General features: G+C 60.5%; 1 protein-coding gene across 1 annotated transcript; it reads right to left on the reverse strand.

Moving 5' to 3' along the window:
* Positions 1 to 262: 262 nt before the first annotated feature.
* PMP22 (peripheral myelin protein 22) lies at positions 263 to 17,082 on the reverse strand. Its single transcript, XM_040081760.1, has 5 exons — positions 16,966 to 17,082; positions 16,079 to 16,179; positions 14,864 to 14,954; positions 5,020 to 5,160; positions 263 to 1,760 (listed from the first exon to the last, which is right to left on the reverse strand). Exons 2-5 carry the CDS (start codon positions 16,154 to 16,156, stop codon positions 1,594 to 1,596), a joined length of 477 nt encoding a protein of 158 aa, XP_039937694.1. The 5' UTR covers positions 16,157 to 16,179; positions 16,966 to 17,082; the 3' UTR covers positions 263 to 1,593.
* Positions 17,083 to 21,265: the final 4,183 nt, after the last annotated feature.

Below are 21,265 nucleotides of genomic sequence, written 5' to 3' on the forward strand. Positions count from 1 at the left end.
TGCCCAGAGCAGCTGTGGCTGCCCCTGGATCCCTGGCAGTGCCCCAGGCCAGGCTAGACATTGTGCTGGGAGCAGCCTGGGGCGGTGGGAGGTGTCCCTGCCATGGCAGGGGTGGCACCGGGGGGGACTTGAGATCCCTTGGAGCTCAAATCCCTCTGTGATTCCAGGATTCCAGGGGATGGCTGTGCAAGCAGGCTGCTGGAGCAGAGCCCACCTCTAACCCCACCCCCCCACCCCCCAAACCCCAGAAAGCAGAAGCACCTGAGTTATTCTGACTTTTATTTCATTGCTTCTTAGTCCACACAGTCGGTATAAAATCAGAAAAGCAAAGCAAGGAAAAAAAAAGTAGAACCCCAAAAAACCCCAAAATTAACCAAAGAAAGCAACAGTGTCTGGAGTCCTCAGAGGCAGCCTGGGGCCTGTGCTGGTGCCTGCTCCATTCATGGCCAGACTCGTTGCTGACAGACAGAGGACTCACACCTCGCTCCGGTGCCAGAGCCCCATGGGCTCCAGCCAGAGCTGCTTCTGTTCCTCTGCACCACGGAGGGGAAAAAGGAACCTTGGTTATAAATGCTTTATTAAAAATAATAGTAAGAGCAAATCTAAGTACAAAAGCGGTTATAGCTCGTTTATATTACACAGAATTATTTCTCATTTCTAGCTTGGTTGTTTACCTCAAGGTCGTTAAGTGAATTTCCAGTGACTAAGGTTAAGTGGCTTAGCGGGATAAGGAATGGTAAATAGATAGCACCATTTCGTACACCTGGGGCTGGGTTTCAGGGGCAGACTGGGCTGCCGCTTTCCCGGGGCACTTCGGCTCCGCGGCAGGGACAGAGCACGCTCCAGGCTGGGAGCAGCTCTTCCCAGCGCCCGGCACAGCCCGGCCCCAGCCCGGGCTGCGCTGCAGCTCCGCCTAAGTGATTTAAAAGCCCAAATTCCCAGCGGCTGTGGTGGCAGGGCAGCGGGACTTAGGCACATAAGTCATTTAGGCACTTGGGGCAATCAAAGCCTTTGCTCCGAAATCCTTCAAACCTTTCGGAGGCGTCTCCCGTCAGATCTGGACGTGCCCTCTGGATCACAGCGTGTGGCAGGAGCAGGGCCCAGCCCTGGCTGCGGAACCAGGCGTGACCGATCCACGCCAGCCTAAAAGCGGGGCTGGGGGCTCTGACGGGCCGGGGCAGGGCAGGGGAGTTCAGCTCAGAGAGGATTGTGCACGGGGGAAAAATCACTGCGCTCTCGTTACACTGTTAGGAGTGAGAGGTCCTTAGGCACTTGCTTCAGGCTTTAAAACAGCGCATGGTCAACAGAAGCAAACAAGACTATGTACATATATGTAAAAAGTGTTATAAATAGGTTTTTTAAACCATAGATACTATATACATCTTCAATTAACAAGGAACCCTTTGAGAGTTTCCTCTGGGGGTCGGTTGGGTTTGGTTTGGGTGGGAGGGCTTATTCATTTTTTTTTTTTTTTTTTTTGTTTGTTTGGTTGGTTTTTGGTTAATTTTCTTTTCCGTTTTCTCATCTATTCTCCTCCGTCTCCCGTGGGGACGCCGGGAATGCCCCTGCCAGGCCAGGCCACGTCCCGCGGCGTCACTCGCGCTTCCGCAGGATGACGTAGACGATGCCGCTGGCCAGGGCCAGGGGGAAGGCCAGCCACGCCAGGATGTAGGCGAAGCCGTAGGAGGAGTTTTCCGAGGCTTGGTGCCAGTCCGTGTGCCTCACTGTGAAGATGGCAGCGCCGCTCATCACACACAGCCCTGCGGGGAGAGCGCGGGCACGCGTCAGGGACACAGCTCGGGGCAGCGCCCAACGCCAGCACGGGCACCGGCGCCCTCACTGCCCCTTGGATCCTGCCCCTGGAAAACCGGGAGCCTCCAGGCGTGGGGAGGGGATGCTGTGGGCTGGAGGTGAGCGGGGAAATCTCTGCCACGCTCAGCAAGCAAAGCCAGAGGCTCTGGAGCAGACAGAGCTGGAACATCACCCGATGGGTGAACCCATCCCTGCAGCTGCTGCTCCAGACCGGCCCCACTGCCCTGCCTGAACCCGGCCTGAGGCTGCTCCCCGCAGTGCTGCTGGACTTTACAGGCAGGGGGGTTTCTGTGTCACCTCTCTAGGTGATACAGACCCAGCTGAGCCTCAGGATGCTCTGGCTGTGATCCCCCATCCTTCACAGCTGCACAAGAAGCTCAACTGCAAACCCCATTCCCAGCAAACGCTGCTCCTTGAAAGCCCTGCTCCTTGGAAAAACCCTGCTCCTTGAAAAAACTCATCCCTGAAAAAACTCTGCTCCTTGAAAAGTGTGGTCCCTACAAACCGTGTTCCTGAAAACCCCAGCTCCCTGCAAACCCTTCCGTGCCCATCCCCTCCCTCCCCCCTGCCCCCCTGACCAGCCAGGGGCTCCCAGGGGTGTCCGGCCAGGCCCAGCCCCGGTGGGCAGCGTTTAAGCTTTGTTGCAAACCCCGCCATCAGGGGTGGGCACGCCCGGGCTCACACAAAGCCACCTCTATTCCTGCCCCAAACGGGCCTTTGAGTCAGTCCCAGTGGTTCCATTATCCAGCCGCGGGGCTGTTGTTGGAGCCGGCTTCCAAATCCCCTGCCCGGAGCTCAGGACCACCTACATTTCAGCACGGTGATATTTGAGCTGCAATTCCACTTGACACTGCTCCTTTTGTTCGGGGAAAGCACACAAGTGGAAATTCACTTCGTGAGGGCGCCGCGGGAGCAGTTTCCACTCTCCAAGCACGGGAGCCAACTCCCACTGCCCGGCCCGTGCACAAGAGCGCGGCCATTGTCCGGGGGACAGGGGACCGGGGGACGGGGGACAGCGCGCGGCCACGCAGTCACCTCCAGACGGGCAGATACAGCGGCCATTGTCTGCAGCGGGGCTTTGGCCAGGGGCGATGGCTGCGGCTGCGCTTCGGGGCGTCTGCCCTGCCCTGGGCTGGGGACAGCAGGGGATGCAGCTGCAGCCAGCTGCCTGCACTGCTGCAAGCAGAAATGCACCAACCCTGCAGAGCCTGGCCTCGGGAGCACGCTCCAGCCTCGCTTTGGCAGGCCGGGAGGGCAAACGCTCCCTGACATTGGTTCCCAGGGTGGTCGGTGCTGGAGCGGCCCCAGCCCTGCAGAGGATCCGGGCTGGGGCTGTGCGAGCCCCAGGGCAGCTCTCCGAGGCAGGGGTTTGCAGGCAGCGGTGGGACGTGGGCAGGCACAGCCCCGGAGGCCGAGCCCACCCTCTGCAGGATGCCCACCCTCACGGGGCAGCAGCTCTGGGCTGAGAGCGTGCGAGAGCAGAGATAAAAGTGATGATGAGGAGGAGGCAACAGCTGGGTCAGAGCCCGAGAGCCCCAAACCAACATCCCTGCCGTGCTGAGCTACGAGGAGCTGGATGTGCTGGACTCGCCAAGGATGGAGGGGAGCCTTTGAGGGCCTTTTGCTGCCCTTGACCCCACCAGGACAAAGCCAGGCAGGCTTTGGGGGTGGTTCCGAGCCGTGTGGAGGTGCTGGGATGACCCTGCCTGGCTGCTGCACCACACACCGAGGCGGCCTCACCCTTCTCCTCCTGCCCTCGCCTCCCTCCCCGGTGTCCCTGGGCCGAAGCTGCAGTGGGTGCCAGCCCCTGCCCTCCTCCCTGGCTCTCAGGGCAGCGGTGCCCAGCTCTGCCAGCCAGCAGAGCCCAGCGCTCCTGCCCTGGCTGCCTGCAAGCAGCAAGGAGACCAGAGCAGGCTCAGCTCCTGAGAGCAAAGCTGTCCCCACGTCCAGGTGGGATCTGCTGGCACTGCCCTGCTCTGGTTCCTGACATTTTGGGTCACAAGGATCAGGGCTGACCCAAGCCTCCCCCTCCAGCCCTGGCCAGGGAGAACAGCAAGGACGGCCACCAGTGCCCACCTCTGCGGGTCCACCTGGATCCAGAGCTCTCCCTACAGGTCCCCTGGCCTCAGGGAATCCCGACGGGCTGAGGACACTCTCCTTGTGTCCTTCATCCTGGCTGGGCACGGCGTTAACCCACAGCTCAGGGACTGCAGGGCTGCAACCCCACCTCCTCCTCCTCAGACAACGAGGGCTCACCAGCAACCGCCCAGGGGAGAGAGAGAGGAGCCTCCTGCTCCCGGGCCTATTAGGGAAGCTCTCAGGCAGGTAATTGCATTATCAATGCCCATTTCCCCTCCCTGGCTCCAAGGGGTTTCCATCCATCTCTTTTTCCAGAGATGGTGAACTGATCTGACCTCCACCTGAACTGTGGCCAAGCACATCCACACATCATGGATTTCATGCCAATAAAGGTTAGTTGTGGATTTCTCCAGGGTTTGGGAAGGCCAGAGGATGCCCAGAAACTGTCTAAACTCAGTGAATGAGTTTTTCCACTGATAAAACAGCAGGACCTCGGGTGGCTTCTAGTTTAACATCTAAAGCTCTAGAAAGAATCAGCCTCCTTCCCAGACACTCTGTGCTCAGGGAAAAGCACCAGGGCCCCTCATGGCAAGTTTATAAATAATCACCGAGCCCTCTTTTGCCAGAACAGGATCGTCACGACTTCCTCACCACACCAGCAGCTGTGGAAGCCTCACCCAGCCTGGTGAAGGGTCCCAGGGCCAGCACAGCCACCCTGGACACCAAACATCCCACCCCGAGCCCTGGGGAACAGGCAGAGCTCTCGTTCCAGCATCCCTGGGATCCACAGCCCCCAGCCCTGCCCCAGTGGCTCTGGTACCCTGTCCTTCCAGAACCTCCCTGGCTGGGGCAGAACCCCCCTGCACCTTCCCCCTGCAGGGCCAGGAGAGCCTGGATACACACCAGCCCAAGAACTGGATCCCATCCCAGGATGGGACAATCCACAAATTATTAATTTCCCTTCCCTTCCCTTCCCTTCCCTTCCCTTCCCTTCCCTTCCCTTCCCTTCCCTTCCCTTCCCTTCCCTTCCCTTCCCTTCCCTTCCCTTCCCTTCCCTTCCCTTCCCTTCCCTGTCCCTGTCCCTGTCCCTGTCCCCAGGTGGCAGTGCCACCCCTCAGCCCCGCTCACCCGCCAGGATCTGGAAGATTCCGGTGATGTAGAACCGGCCGCCCTTGGTGAGCGTGAAGAGCTGGCAGAAGAACAGGAACAGCGACAGGACGCTGAAGATGACGGAGAGGATCATCATGGCTTGGACAGACTGCAGCCATTCTGGGGACAGACAGACAGACGGACACCTCAGCGTGGGCACCACCCTGCTCTGCCCATGGCCTCGCCACCAGCCCCGGGCCACCACCCCACCCTGGCTCCCCAGGGTCTGGGAGCAGCTGGGGCCGTGTCCAGTGCTGAGATCCCGACACAGGCACGCTGCTCCCGGGATTTCGGGTGCTGTGGGGATGCCGTGGACCCTGACACGGGCACACTGCTCCCAGGATTTCGGGTGCCGTGGGGATGCCGTGGATCTGGCACAGACAAGCTGCTCCCGGGATTTTGGGTACTGTGGGGATGCCATGGACCCTGACACGGGCACACTGCTCCCAGGATTTCGGGTGCCATGGGGATGCCGTGGATCTGGCACAGGCACACAGCTCCCAGGATTTCGGGTGCTGTGGGGATGCCGTGGGTCAGCTGCTGGAATACAGCAGATCACAGCCCTGGGCGGTGCCTCGGGAGCATTTATCACAAACAGAGCAGGGATAAAACCCCTGACCTGCCAAAAGCAGGCAGAGCCTGTGCCCAGCCCGGTGCCAGGCCCTGGCTGCTCAGCCGTGCTGCAGACACCAAAGCCGTGTGCATCAGGCTCTGGGACACGGCGCTGGCCGAGCTCCGAGGGCAAATAAACACACGGCAACGAAAACACCCTCTGCCCCCGTGGAGCTGAACCCTTTGGAAGCGCTGCCCAGCCGCCAAACGCAGCTGTGTCCCGGAGCAGAGCGGTTAAAGCAGCCCCGTGAGTCACTGCTCAGCTATTTCCAGCCTCAGTGGGTGTGTAACTCCCCACGTAAAAAAAAATATAAATAAACAAGCAAAACGCAGCTCCATGCCGTGAGCTGCTGCAGCTTGACAGAAAGAGGCAGCGCTCAGGGATACCTCTGCCTCCCCCTTTCCTTGCACAGTCTGAAATCAAAACACGGGACTCAGTACAGGTAAACTGAGGCGCGGACCACCCAGCGAAAAGCAGGAAATTCCTGCTGGGGGCTGGATCCTCAGGCGGGATTAGGCAGCACCGGAGCCTCAGACTCAGCCCCACGTTCCTGCCACAGTTTCACTCCCACCAGTTTCAGTCGCCTGCCTGCAGAATCTGGTCCCGGCAGCAAATGGCTGAAATGGAGCAAAACTTCGCAGAAAGCTGCCCTTCAGCTCAGCCACCCCCTCCCTGGAGCAGCAAACGGGGCGCTTGGGACGGGCCAGGGCAGCGTCTGCCCCAGAGAAGTGACCACGCGTCCCCACAAACCCCCGCCAGGTGCACTCGGGGCGGGGAGAGCGGAGTTTGGACCCAAGAGCGAGGCACAGCCCGGCTGGGACGGCAGCGACCATCCCGGGCACTCCCGGCAGATCCTCGGCTGCAGGGAACATCCTGCGCCGCTCAGTCCCGTCTGGGTGTTTGACCTCGGACCGGGATTTGTTCCCCTTGTCTTTGCCTCCTGTCTGGATGTTCAGGCAATGGAGCGGAGGCAGTCCCTGCTCCCGGAGCTCTGGAAGCACCCCGAGCAGCCCCTGCTCCTCACACACGTCCCGTGCCAGGGGACTCCCCAGCCGCGGCCCTTCCCTCCCGCAGTGCACCGGGTTCCCCGTGCTCCAGCTGCTGCCAGTCCTTGCGAAGGAGCAGCTATTGCTGCTGCCAGGAAATCCCAGGGTGGATCTCGCTGCCATGTGCACGCAAAATGTCCAATGTACTCCCCCATCCCGGGCAGCCGGGCAGGGAAAATCCCCCTGCCTCAGCCCCACCCGCCCCTTCAGCTCCGGCTATCCTCCACCAGCGGGAAACGGGATGAGGCAGCTCCAGCACCACCACCATCACCGCGAAGCCTTGCTCAGAGCAGAGCGGAGGCTGAACTGCCCCTCCTGCCCTTCCCCGGCGCGGACAGGGCTCCCATCCCGGCCGGGGAGCCGAGCTCTCGTCTCGCCCCTTCCCCAGCCCTGAAGCTGTGTCCAGCTCCGCGCACCGGCTGAGCCGAGCCCAGCCCTGCAGGTCCATCCAGGAGCAGAAAGCCAAGCCTTTTGTGGCTGCAAAGGCCACGGGATCCGGCCGAGAGGAGCCCTTCCTGCGGGGAGCTGGATGCTCCCGCGGCCGGGTATTTTAGGAGAGGGCTGTCTAGACGGAGAGCTGAGATGAGCTGAGCCGAGCCGAGCCGAGCCGAGCTGAGCTGAGCTGCCCTTTAATTGCATCCGCCTCCCCTGCCTGGTTCTCGGTTCTGAATGCAAATGATTTATTGGGGCTTTGCAAAATCCCATTGTAATAAAGAGCCGTGCCCGAGGCAGAGAAAGGGGGAGCCCAGCGCGGCCGGAGGCTTTGGGCAGCCAGCCTGGGAGCGGGGAAATCAGGAGATGATCCCAGAGCTCTGAGCCTGCTCGCATCCAGCCCTTTGCTGACTTTTGCTGGCCTCCTCTCTGAAAACAAAGGGCAGGATCCCAGGACTGAGCCACCAGAGCGAGTTCCAGAGCTCCATTAACTCCACGGCAGCTGCCCACAGACTCCAGCAGGATTAGGACAGCTAATTGACTTTAATACATTTAAAATCACCCCTGTAACTGCAGGTAGGGTTTTTACCTCCCCAGCCCCCCGTGCCTTTAACCCCTTTGCTGCTGGTGCGGTGCCCAGCCCTCAGGATGTCAGGCACAGAAGTTTCCCGGAGGAGGCCGGCCCCGAGCTGCAGCCGGGCTGTCAGCGCTGTTTACTCCCAGGCTGTTATTTGTGGTTTCCCCTGGGCAGCGAGCTGGTTATCCCATTTTCCCCCTGCATCTCTTCAGCTCTGTGTTTATATCTTTGTTCTTCAGGAGGAAGAAGAAAAGGAAGCAGCGTGGAAAGGACAGATAACCCTGCACGCCGCTTCCGGAGACGACCCGGCAGGAGTGGGCTTAGAGCCCTTTCAGGCAGCCAGAGACAAAGCAGGAAGATTTTACAAAACAAATTTGAATTTTCCTTTAAGTTCTGTGAGCCCTGATGTGCTCACAGCACTGTTTACAACAGCAAGGAGAGGACTTCAGCCCTAGGATGATAAAGACGTTTCACTGCCCTAAAATCCAGCACGAGAGAAAGAAACCCAGAGCAGAAACTGTGGTTGGATCTCCCAGGGGAACAGCAGCCAGCCCACCCCTGCCAGCAGAGCCCCAGCCCGGCTTGCAGGGGGTTTTATGCCCTGACAGGACTGAGAGGACAGGGAAAAAACGTGCCCTTGGCCAGGAGCAGGGGCCTTGAAGGGCAGGCATTGCCTGCCCGGGTTTAATTGACACCCTCCACACCCTCTTTGGCCCCAGCCAAGGAGGAAGAGCAAAGTGCACGCTGAAGACACTTATTTGAGCACTCAGCTTACCCGCTGCTGTAAGAACTCCCTAAATTAGTGCTGTGCATTAAAACCCCGCCGTGCTGCGATCTGCAGCTGATGGGAACATTTTGCAGACGGAGCTTTCCCTTTGCCAAGCGTGTACGCTCTGAACATTTAAAAAGCAGCCACTTCTGGGGAAGAAAACATCCATTAAGGAGGTAACTGCAGCATATGACACAGCCAAAGCTGGAGGGAGGGAAATTCGTGCCCCTGCTGTAAAACCTGCTGCTGTTCAGTCTCGGCAGGGCCAGGAACAGCACAGGTACAAAGGCACCAGCCCAGGGCTGCCAGGAGAGGCCACGCTTCTGAGCAGAGCTTTTCCAGAGCACACTCTCGGGTGTCAAGGCGTGCCCAAGATCCCGAGCCCAGCTCACACCACCCCCTCTGAAGGGGCCAGGCTGCAGCAGAAGGCTGGCACGTGCAGTGGGTTTGATATTCAACGCCCCGAAAAGGGCTGCAAAAGGGTGAGCTGGAGATGCAGAACCTGCAGCTCAACGGCAGCACTCTGCTGTGGGCTGCACTGCGCACAGACACCCCCCAGAACCCAGCCAGAAAAGATCAGGCGCCCGTGGTGCTGCCTGGCACAGCCCAGAGCCCCCAGGGCTGTCACCAGGGCTGCAGGGACACCTCCACTGCTGGGGACACCTGCCCTGCTGGGGACACCTCCACTGCTGGGGACATCTCCACTGCTGGGGACACCTCCACTGCTGGGGACACCTCCACTGCTGGGGACACCTCCCTGCTGGGGACACCTCCACTGCTGGGGACATCTCCACTGCTGGGGACACGTCCACTGCTGGGGACATCTCCACTGCTGGGGACACGTCCACTGCTGGGGACATCTCCACTGCTGGGGACACCTGCCCTGCTGGGGACACCTCCATTGCTGGGGACACCTCCATTGCTGGGGACACCTCCATTGCTGGGGACACCTCCACTGCTGGGGACACCTCCACTGCTGGGGACACCTCCACTGCTGGGGACACCTGCCCTGCTGGGGACACCTCCACTGCTGGGGACACCTGACCACTGCTGAGGACACCTGCCCTGCTGGGGACACGTCCTCCCCGTCTGTCCAGCTGTCCCAGTGGAAATCCATCTCCACTGCAGCTTCCTCCTGCTGTGGCCCAGTCGGACACTCCCGGTGGTGCTGCCGGATGCTCGGAGCAGGAGCAGCAGCTCTGGCACCCAGCAGCTGCTCCTTTCCAGTGCTCCCATCTCCATGCCCTGGGAACCACCAGGCCATGCTGGACCGAGGCGTTCCTGGCAATCCCATGCCAAAGGGGGACTCTAAAGAGCTCCCAAGGTGTTTGTGAGAGCCAGGGGTGAGCGGGAGGGGAACCCTGGGGCTGCAGGGAGGCAGTGACTGAGCACTGGCACTGTCACAGTCCCAGTCCTGTCCAGGGCCTCCTGCGCCTCTCCTGCAGCTCCTTCAGATGGAGATGAACCCCTCAAAGCTCTGTCTGCTCCTCTCCTCCTCCTTTCCTCTCGCCTCTCCTCCCTTTCCTTCTCCTTGGAGCTCCGTCCGAGGTGCATGAGGCCAGGACACCCAGCGCTCTCCAGAGCTGCCACTCTCCCATCCCATCGGAGCTCACGTCCCGCTGAGGCCACTCCTGATGCAGCAGAGAGCTGCTGGCACCACCAAAATCTCCTTCCAGCAGCTCCACGGAGCCCCAGGCAGCTCCTCTCCCCGAGCCTTGGCACGATGGCGCTGACCTCCTGCGGGCCTGTGCCGAGGTGGCACATCCATCACGGCATGCCCAGATCCTCCCAAGGGCTCCAGAGCCAGCTGCCAGCCATGTCCAGGCCAGTCCAGGGTGGGCAGCAGCGGTGCCTCAGCCCACACACCCGGGGCAGGGTCACCCAAGAGTCTCATCAAGGCCAAAAAAATGCTGGTTGGAGGCTTTTTCAGCCCTGCACCCTGCAGGGGAGTCCCCCACCCCTTCTCCTGGTTTGACAGTCGTCACCTGCCCGCACGTTGCCCTCATCCCACTCCTCTGTGGGCCAGAACACAAATATGGCAGGGAAAGGTGTCCGACCTCACCTCTCACAGAAAAAATGGGAGCCAAGGACCTCTGGAGCAGCTGGGAAAAAAACAGCACCAGTTCCCAACCTCTCCTGATCAGATGCTCTTTGTAAGAAGAACAAGCCACAATAAAAAAATGGTTTTAAGCAGAGGAAATCCCTTTCCTATTGAAGGCAAGAAAGTTATGGGACAAACTGATCTGAAATATAAAATACTCTCTTGGAATAGGAGATTTTTAAGTTTTAGGAGTAAATTCTTTGCTCAGAGGGTGGGCAGCCCTGGCACAGGGTGCCCAGAGCAGCTGTGGCTGCCCCTGGATCCCTGGCAGTGCCCAAGGACACTGGGGCTGGGAGTTCCCTGGGACAGTGGGAGGTGTCCCTGCCATGGCAGGGGTGGCACTGGGGGGGCTCTGAGGTCCCTCCCAACCCAAACCATTCTGGGATCCTGTGAACGGCCCTCAGCTGATTTCAGAACACCAAGGGACGAGTTACAGTCCCCAGGGCTGGCAGGGAGGGTTCAGCCCTGCCCGAGTCACACCAGTGTCACCTGTCATTGAAGACATCCATGAAATCTGCTCTGGGAAACCCCCTGGGCTTCGCTTGTGGCCATCACCTCAGGGCTGGGCCCCTGGCACTCAGGGATGGGGCACTGGCAGCCGGGCACTTCCCAAGGTTTAGGGGTTTCTTTTCTCTTTAAAACAGCCCCAAAGCACCGGCCTGCCTGTGCACAAGGCAGCCACAGGAGAAGCTGTAAGAGGACGACAGGAGAAATGTCTCCTGTGTTACAGGGGGACGTGGGGATCTCCACGGAGATCCCAATTTCAGCACTGCCACCACCATCAGAGCAGAACGCAGCAGAAGAGAAGTCGCCTTTCCACATTCAGCTGCGGGAAGAAAAGGCCATTTTTGGAGGAAAAATCTTCCCTGTCTGGAAATCGGGGAAGGGATCTCCTCGAGAGCACTTGCTGGGCCCGGCCACGTGCCCCGAGCCGGGCTGGCACACGGCCCTGCCGACCCACAGTCCCGGGATTCAGAGCTGAATTCCTGAGATAAGCCTCTTCCAGGAATGTCTGACAGTGCAAACGAAGCAAAGATTGCGACATTTTTTCCATAGTTCTCGGCCTCTTGAAGAAAAAAAAAAAGCATTATCTAAGAGCAAATGCAAGAATCAAAGCAACAAGCAGGCGGTTGTCCACAGAGGGAGCGGGAATGTGCCCGGGGCTCTCGCTGGGATGGCTCAGCCCTGGCACACCGAGGGCAGAGCCCTGCCGGGAGGAACTGGGGAGGTGGGAGCTCAGCCCCCAGCCAGGCCACTGCAGCCCATTCCCTGATGTCCTGGAATCCTCACCTGGGCAGCGCTGTGCCCGGCCCTGGCCCTGCTCTGCTGCCGGGTCCATCCCCACGGGATCGTCTGGAGGGTGAGCAGCACAGCCCAGAGCTGCCTCAGGGGACACCAGAGCAAACCCTGCGGGCACCTGGGGTTCAGAGTTCTGCTCCTCGCTGGGCATCCACAGCAGCGCCACCAAGAAAAGTCCCCGAGGTGTGACAGGACAGGGGAGGCCCAGCTGAGGCCAAGGGACACCACAGCTCCACCACGGCTCCCCAAAGTGATGAACACCCAGCACCAGCTAATTCCCAAATTCCACTCACTGAGTCCCACTGCCTTTTGAAAAGAGAAGAAATGACCACACCCCAGAGGCCACAGTGATGGCCAGGGCAAAACCTGCCCCTGGGTAAAGACTGAAATGCTGCCAAAATTCCCAATGAGGGATCCTTGCTGTCTCCCCAGAGCACCTTGGCACCCCGGGATTAACCATCCTGTACCATCCTGGGCACAGGAAATGAATTTTCCTGTCTCTCTGGAGCCCAGTGCAGCCTCTGCTCTGAGAGCTGTGAGCAAGGATGGTTTGTGGTGTCTCCACGGGACTGTTCCTAATTTTGAAAATAAGCAGATTCCTGGGCAAGGGGTGTGAGGATGAGGCAGGAGACAAGCGTGAGCCTCGGAGGTGGCTCTGCCACTGCATCCCTGCCCTGTGACCTCACTGCTGCTCCAAAGAGCGGCCAGCAGCAGCTCCTGGCAGCGGTGACAGGGGAGGGAGGGAGCAGGACCCTCTGGAAAGGAGACCTTGGGGCGTTTTTGGTGTTTTTACAAACAGACCTGAAAAGCCGTACATAACCCCAGGAAATATCCTTGGATTGCATGTTCCTGCAGCAGCGGTGGTGGGCTCTGGGCCCCGCATCCGGGGTCCCACAAGATACTGACAGGTTCTCGGGGCACTGCTCCCACACCCTGGCCGCGGGGTGAATGGGGCACGACCTTTTGTCCATGCAAAGCCGCTTCTCCTGGTGCCAGAGCAAATACCTCACTTTGGGGAGGTGAGGGCTGTCAGAGAGCTGCCCGAGCCTCGAGCACAGAGAACTTCTACTCGGAGAGCAGCTCACTGGGGCACTTTATCCTGCAATTCCAGGATGGTTTGGGCTGGAAGGGCGTTACAGATCATCTCATTCCCTCATTCCTCCCCTCCTGCCATGGGCAGGGAAACCTGCCGCTGAATCAGGGCTGTCAACCCAGCCCGGCTGCTCAGCTGCATTTTCAACGGGATCATCTTGACTCTCGTCCCTTTAATGATGAAAAATCAGCCCTGGAAAGGCTCCAGCAGCTCTGGGAGCAGGCGCTGGGCACGCCCAGAGCGGCAGGACCGCGGGGTGTGCGGAAATCGCCCAACCACAGCTCGGACAAGCCCCTCTCGGCAGCACAGAGCGTCCCGTAAACATCCAGAAAGAGCGGCGCGGGTTTGAAAAGCGCAGGATTTGGGGATTTGCGCTTTCAGCGCAGAGCAGGGGCTCAGCACTTCGGAGCTCGCATGAGCGGCGCTGCCGACGCTGCAATACCGGCACGGCCCGGCCGGGACACGCTCCAGGAGCCCGGGATGGATCCAGGCGCGCCCCGGCCGGGCCGGACACCAGCAGGCGTCAGCAGAGACCAGAGCCCGGGCACACGGGGGGACAGCGGCGGCATCGCCTCCCGCGGGGCGCATCGCTCCCGGGGCTGCGGATGCTGATGGGGATCTCCGAAATCCCTCTCACAGCCTCGCTCCACTGCGGGACCCTCCGGGGGTGTTTCACGCTCCCGGGGTGACCGTGTCCCCTCACCAGGCACCCGTGGCATCGCTCTGCTGCTGCCCGTGCCCGGCGCGGCGTGACCGTGTCCCGGTGACAGCGCTGGGATTCGCGGCCGCTGGCAGCCGGGGTTGTGCCGGGACCATCCGTTTCCGCAGGAAAGCAAAAACCAGGCTAACAAAAGGAGCGCTGGCCTCAGCACCGCCGACATTAGCTCTGCCTTCCAGGGAAACTGAGGCACGGGCTTGCCCAACACTCTAACGCGGGTTTTGTGCTCCCGGTGCCCCTGGTCACCCTGGGAACTGCGTGTCACGGGCTGTCAGACACTCTCCTCCCCTGCTGACCGCAGCAATCGGCTCTGGGGTGATGTCAGCAGCGTGACATCAGCCCTCCCGCAGCCCGGGCCGGGGGCTGTCCATCCCCAGCGCCGCACCGCGTCCCGCAGTGTCCCCGCACCGGGACACGCAGAGCCGCGCTCCTCCAGCGGGGCACGCCGCGGAGCGGGCGAGGGCTGGGCAGGAGAACCCAAGAAGGAATCCCAGAAAACCTGCCAGGGCAAAGCCCTCTTGATTCCACCGGAGCCAGGGGGGCACAGCCCTGTTCCCGGGGGGCACAGCTCCGATCCCGGGGGCACAGCCCCGATCCCGGGGGGCACAGCCCTGATCCCAGGGGGCACAGCCCTGATCCCAGGGGCACAGCCCCGATCCCGGGGGGCACAGCCCCGATCCCGGGGAGGCACAGCCCCGATCCCGGGGGCACAGCCCCGATCCCGGGGGGCACAGCCCCGATCCCGGGGAGGCACAGCCCCGATCCCGGGGGCACAGCCCCGATCCCGGGGGGCACAGCCCCGATCCCGGGGGCACAGCCCCGATCCCGGGGGGCACAGCCCCGATCCTGGGGAGGCACAGCCCCGATCCCGGGGGCACAGCCCCGATCCTGGGGAGGCACAGCCCTGATCCCAGGGGGCACAGCCCCGATCCCAGGGGGCACAGCCCCGATCCCGGGGGCACAGCCCCGATCCCGGGGGGCACAGCCCTGTTCCCGGGGAGGCACAGCCCCGATCCCGGGGGGCACAGCCCCGATCCCGGGGGGCACAGCCCCGATCCCGAGGGGCACAGCCCCGATCCTGGGGAGGAACAGCCCCGATCCCGGGGGGCACAGCGCCGATCCCGGGGGCACAGCCCTGATCCCGGGGGCACAGCCCCGATCCCAGGGGCACTCACCGTTGGAGGAGGATGACAGGCAGTGGAAGACTTCTCCGGTGCTGCAGTTCTGCCACAGGTCTGCCGTGCGGTCGCCGTTCACCAGCCATTGCTGCGGGACAGACAGAGCCCGTGAGTAGGGCGCGGGCAGGAGCGGCCACCCTGCCCGTGTCCCCACGGCTCCGGCCGTGTGTGTCCCCACTGCTCCAGCCCCGAGCAGCCGCAGCCCCGCACGGTCCGGCCCTGCCCCGCGCTCCCAGGGACACGTTTTTCCTTCGGGAGGGCTTTGGCAGGTAAATGCCGGTATTTGCTTTGCCTGCTTTAGCCCCAGCGGACGGGAACAGGAGCTCTTTGTGCTCCTCAATCCCCGAGCGAGTCCCGCGGGGCCGCGCTCGCTCCCCTCCCTTCGCCGGCCTCGCCCGCTGCCTGGCCGGGATATTTGAACGCCTCCACGTGATTCCTAACGGCTCGGAAGATTTTTTGTAACGTTTTCCATGACTATTACCGCAAAAAAAAAAAAAAAAAAAAAAAAAAAAAAAAAAAAAAAAAAAAAAAAAAAAAAGAAAAACCAAGCGGGAAAGAAGACCCTGGTGAGGCAAGCTTGGAAGTCACCAGCTCCACAGAGCAGCTGCCTTAAAGCCAGCTCTAAGCCCGAGCAGCTGACGTGTTCGCTGGGCTGCAGCCCCGGGGCTGTGCTGGGAGCCGCTGCGCTGCTTCCAGCCCTCGGGGCTCACACGGATCCAGCCTTGGAACTCGGGTTAGGAAAAAGAGGCTGTGCCTTATCCGCAGCCCAGGGGAGCGGAGCTGCTGCGCTGAGGGGTCAGCGCCCAGCCAGCCCCGCTCAGGGGCTGTGCTCAGACCGCCTGTACAGCCCTGTGCCCGGAGCTCCCTAACGCAAGGGCAGAGCGCCGTCACCCCACAAGAGGGGATTTGGGGTGCTCCAAGGCTGCTTCTTGACGTGAGCCGGCCTGGGGAGGATGAGGAGATGTTTCCAACAGCCCTTGTGTCTCTGTAGCGACGTGGATGCCCTGAGAGCCCCCCACAGAACACAGCCGAGCGTCCCACCAGCTTCCCCTGACAGCACAAACCCTCAAATTCCCAAATCCCGCTGTTCCTGCCACCAGGGAGTAAAGGCTTCCTGCTAACAGCCCGGCTGGAAAACCGGGCACGAATAGAAATAACCCCTCCCGCTCTGGCCGCGCCGCTGCCCCGCGGAGCAGGAAAAGCCCAACTCACACTGACGATGGTGGAGACGAAGAGCAGCACCAGCACGGTGACGTGGAGCACGATGATCCCCAGCAGCAAGAGCAGCATCTTGGCGGTGGAGGAGGGCAGAGCTGCGGCGGGACAGGGGTGATGCTGAGTGCGTGTCTGTGTGTCCGTGCGTCTGTCCGGGGCCAGCGGCACCGCTCCGCTCGGCCCCGCCCGGCGCGGGGGATGCTGCCGGGGCACTGCCCGGCCCCCGGCTTCCCTCCGCCGATGAAGAGGGGTTCGAGCCCTCTGCCCGCTCCCCGATATCCCCCGGGGGTCCCTCGAGACCTTTTCCCGAGCCTGTTCTCCCTCTCGCACCGAGGGGGCTCCTCACAGTCCCCTCCCCGGGGACCTTCACGGGGGGCGGTTCCCCAAGGGGGTCCCGCAGCCCCTCAGCCCGGGAGGGTCCGACCCCCTCCCCAAAGGGGACGTGCTCCGGGCGGGGGGCTCGGTCCCGGCTCCCCAGGAAAGGGGGGGAGTGCCTTGCCCACCGAGCAGTGTGGGTGCTTCTGCCGGCCCCACTCCAGGGGAATTTCACCGGGCTCATCTGCCCTGCAGACCCCCGGGGAGGGGGGGAGCAGGGGGCATCAGCCCCTGCCCCTTTCGGCCCATCGGGCTTCCTCGTCCCTCTTCTCCAGGGGATTCCTCACCCCATCTCCCCTCGGCTCTCCTGGACCCTCTCCCGAGCTGGGCGCGCTTTCCCCAGCCCATCTCCCCCGGTGAGGAGGGGAAGGGGCTGCCCTGACCCTCTCCTTAGAGAGCCCCCGGAGCGGGGCTGCTCCTCCCTCCCTCCCTGGGAGCTGCCAGCCCCCGGGGGTGTCTCCAGCCCGTGTCCCCCGCTGTCCCCGCGGGGCCGGGCTCTCCGTACTCACATCGCTGCGGAGCAGAGCGCGCTGGCGGCGGAGCGGGCGCGGAGCGGAGCTGGCGGCGGCGCTGTCAAGTTTCCCCTTTAACCGGGGCCACCGCCCCGTTTGCGTCTGCGGCTCGGGGAGGGCTCAGCCGCCACCCGCCGCCCTCCTATAAACGGGGCAGGGCCCGGCCCCGGCCCCGCCGCCTCCCCCCGGGACCCGGCCGGGAGCCGCCCCCGGACCCGTTCCCTTCCCCGGGACAGGGCCGGGAGCCGCTCCCGCCCGACAGCGAGGAGATTTGGGGGAGACAAGAGACGAGCCCCCCGCTCTCCTGAGCCCCCCGTGCCCCGGAGGAGGGCGGGGGGAGGTGGCCGTGCTCCGCTCTCCGAGCAGCCCCGGGCTGGCGGAGCAGGACCGGCCGTGCCCGCAGGGGACAGAGCTCCCCACACCGGGGGTCCCCTCACCCCGGCCCCGCGGGTTTGTGCAGCCCTGGACAGGATCCCGGCACAGGATTTGGGGAACGAGCGTCTGGCTGAGCTGAAGGGATTCTATAGCTCTTGGAATCGACCTTTTCTAGCGCTTGAGAGCCAAATTGGGTAGAACTGAGCAAGGTTTCACTAACGGAGGGTGCGATTTTCCACAGCTCTGGAGGACACAGAGAGTTCAGGCTGTTCTGCCTGGAGAAGGCTCTGGGGAGAGCTGAGTGTGCTTCCAGTGCCTGAAGGGGCTCCAGGAGAGCTGGAGAGGGACTGGGGACAAGGGATGGAGGGACAGGACACAGGGAATAGCTCCCACTGCCAGAGGGCAGGGCTGGATGAGACAATTCTTCCCAGTGATGGTGAGAGCCCCTGGCACAGGGTGCCCAGAGCAGCTGTGGCTGCCCCTGGATCCCTGGCAGTGCCCAAGGCCGGGTTGGAGCAGCCTGGGACAGTGGGAGGTGTCCCTGCCATGGCAGGGGTGGCTCTGGGTGGCCTCTGAGGTCCCTCCCAACCCAGACCAGTTTGTGATTCTGTGACTCAGGTGCTCGGGAAGGAAGGGGTGGCTGCGCTGCCGCCCTCGCTCATTCCTCAAGCACAACCAATCTCTTCAAACAACCCCCACTCACAGAGTCCACCCCCAGCTCCCAAATATCCCCGCAGGAGACCTGCACGCTCCCGAGCACCAACACCAATCCCCAGCACCTCCCTCTCCCGCGCCAGCTCCGGACCCGTCCCGCATTGTTGCCAGAAGGAGGGAATTCGGCGTGCAGGCAGCGGGACTGTGAATCCTGGGAGAAGCGAGGCAGGGAAGCGTGCTTGGCTCCTCTCTCCTGGCAGGCAGACGCGTGTTCCTGCAGCACGGAGTTCCTGCTCGCACTCACGGAAGGGTCCCGGCACAGACATCAGCCAGCGATGATGGGCCAGTGGAGCCGGGGGGGTCGGGGGAGAGAGAGGCAGAGGCTGAAATTCCAAAGGATGCGATTTCCCTGCCCCTCCAAAAATCCCGCCGGTTCCTCTGCTGCTGCCGCCGCCCCTCTGCGCCCTGTGACGCCTGTCAGTGCCGTCCAGAGGACTGAACATCTGCGGCACGGTCAGAACAAGGCTGGTGAGGGCTGGGGCTGTCCCTGCGGGCCGGGTGCCCGAAGGAGCAGGGCTCTGCTCGTGCCTTTCCGCGGGCCCGGCGAACCATGCCCCTCAGGACAAACCATCTCCAACTACACAAAAAAACAACATTTCCTCTGTGCGTCCTTGCGAGGATGAACTTGGTTAACCCCACATTTTGCTCTCATCACAGTTTTAGGGACTCGCTTCCTGTTGCCTGCGCTGGCGATTTACACCATTAGCGAGGAGGGTCTGAAATGCAGCGAGCAGGGGCCGAAATCTGCGCTGCCATCAGCAAACCCCTCCTGCGGCTCGCTGCGGGCTGGGGAGGGAACGAGGCGGGGAAAATCCTGTTTTCAAACGACTGTGCCACCCGGAGAAGGAGTGGAGCAAGTTGTGGTTTGACTGCACTTTGTGCAGGATCTATAGTGCATATATAGAGATATATATGTAAATGTATAAATACATTTACACCGGCGGAATGGGTATTGGAAAAAAATATTTCAGCTGGGGAAAAAACCCCAAAATATAGAGACTTTATATTCAGCCAATTTCAATAACAAAAGATCTAATGTGTCTTGAAGGCATTTTTTTCCTGGTTTGTTTTCTACTAATTCAAGAAGAATTTATAAAATATTTTAGTTCTGTCTGTATTCATGTCCCCAAACCAATTTCATGCAGCTTTTTGCTTTCCACTCCAAGCCAGTTGTCAGCACTGATAGAGCCAGGCTGAAATCACTGGAGAAAATCCCAGTGACTTCAAGGAAACCAAAATTTACCCACTGACCCCAAAACCCACAAAAAATCAACGGAGCTCCTCAGCTGGGGCTGTGAACATCCCCGGACACTTTCTGAGCTGCTGGTTCGTGCTCCTCCCCTGCCAGCACAGGACAGACCCTACTGAGGACACAGGTCTAAACCGGCTTCCAGCCACACTTTGGCCCAAACTGTTGAGTTTTACTCTTTTGGCTCAGTGGTGCCAGGTGTGGCCCCTCTTTCATCCCCTCCCGGATCCCCGGAGTGGCCAGTGCTGCTCAGGGCTGCCCTGGAGTGACCAGTGCTGCTCAGGGCTGCGGATGCTCCGTGCTGCTCAGGACTGCGGATGTTCGGTGCTGCTCAGGGGCTGCGGATGCTCCGTGCCCTGCGGGTCCCTGCCCAGGGACGCAGCGGATGCTGCTCGATCTCCGAGAGCAACTCGATCAAGAGCATGTGAAACAAATCCATCGGGGAACATTAAACCAAGGACGGCCCTGTCAGCTCAGGAAGTCCTTGGGATAGTAATTGCTGGAAGCTGGGAAAGTGGGCTGGGAGAATCTCACAGAGTTCTTGTTGCCTTCTGGTGCTTTTATCTCAGCATCTCCTGTTGGCTCTGGCAGAGGCTGCACTTTGGTCCGAGCCAGCACAAGCATTTCTGTGATCCTACACTGCCCAGATTTTCCTTTAGCATTTTGCCAAAGTTTTCTCTTTTTTTTAATTTTTTTTTTCCATAATAGCAATGAAATTAGGGTTGTTGTTTTTTTTTTTTTCCTGACTGCTGATGCTGTTTGGGGAATTCTCTCTCCCTTGAGCACAATAATCTTCACTAGTTATGCTGCAATACATTGTTAACATGGGTTTTGGCAAGCTTTGATTTCACCCAAATTCATATCAGGCCCTTCCAGGACATTCAGTGATGTTTGTTTTCTTAAGCAATAAATCCACCTTTCTAAGAAGTTTCTTGCTACTCCTGCCTGGAACGTTCACCTGGACTGACACAAAGCGACGGCATCCTGGGTTTATTAATTTATTGTCTTTCCTCCAGTCAGTAAACAATTAATTTACACACCCAGCTCTGCCGCAGTGATGCAAACGGGATTATGCAGAAGGGTGGGAATACGGTTGTAAGATACAAAGGAATTTCCACGAAGAAACTTTCTCAGCAACTTGGCTGATGGAGGCAGCAATAAACCGGCAGTAAATAGCAATAAAGGCAGACACGTCGAGCCATACAGTACAGACAGGCAGACGATGGGCCTGGCCTGAGATTTAGAAGTGATCTCTGAAAGGAAATCATTTAACGGCACGGCAGCAAAGGCATCTCAGCCATCAGCAGGAGGAGGCAGGGCTGTTGTTTTGCCTCCTGGAGCACATCAAAGGCTGCTCAAATCCCAAAGCCAGCCCTGCTGGGATTAAATGGAGCAGCTTCACTCAGCAGCAGCTCTGTCATGGAAAGCAAATCCCTCCCTGTGCAGGAGAGGCGGCCAGGAGCCGCGTGTTCCCTGGAATTGCACCCAAACCTCCCCTGGAGACCCATCCGACGGGAGCTTGTGGCAGGACAGGCTCCCCCGGGGGAGGAGCGCTCACACTGAGGCACACGTAGGATGCCCTGACCAAAGTCTGGGGGGCGTTGGGGGATATCAGCTGCCAGAAGAAGTAACATCGGTACTGTCGACTTGTGGAAAACTGGCGTGGAGAGAACAAAACCCCAGAGGGGCCTGGGAATTCTCTAACGTCTGGGAAATTGCTGCAGGAAAGTGGAAAGTATTTGTGAAAGAAATGAGAGGAGCTGAGGCTGAAATTCCTCTGGTCATGGCTCAAAGAGAGGAAAGAAACTCTTTGGCAGTGCTGTGGAAAGGAGCATCGAGAGGCCAGGACAGCAAGAGAAAATGGAGCAGGGTAATTGCAGCTCCACATAAGTGCTGGAGAGGAGCCCTAAAGTGAGGAGAAAACCCCAGAGGAGCTGGGCCAGTGGGAAAGATCAGTGT

Source organism: Hirundo rustica, chromosome 18, assembly GCF_015227805.2.
Source record: "Hirundo rustica isolate bHirRus1 chromosome 18, bHirRus1.pri.v3, whole genome shotgun sequence".
Taxonomy (NCBI): domain Eukaryota; kingdom Metazoa; phylum Chordata; class Aves; order Passeriformes; family Hirundinidae; genus Hirundo; species Hirundo rustica.

Bases quoted from the DNA above. Each gene is read 5' to 3' on its own strand.
- PMP22 (XM_040081760.1), bottom strand. From the start codon at position 16,156: ATGCTGCTCTTGCTGCTGGGGATCATCGTGCTCCACGTCACCGTGCTG. The intron at 5,161-14,863 runs GTGAGTGCCCCT...GTCTGTCCCCAG, and splicing joins CCTGTCATCCTCCTCCAACG to AATGGCTGCAGTCTGTCCAA. The intron at 1,761-5,019 runs GTGAGCGGGGCT...CTCTCCCCGCAG, and splicing joins AATCTTCCAGATCCTGGCGG to GGCTGTGTGTGATGAGCGGC.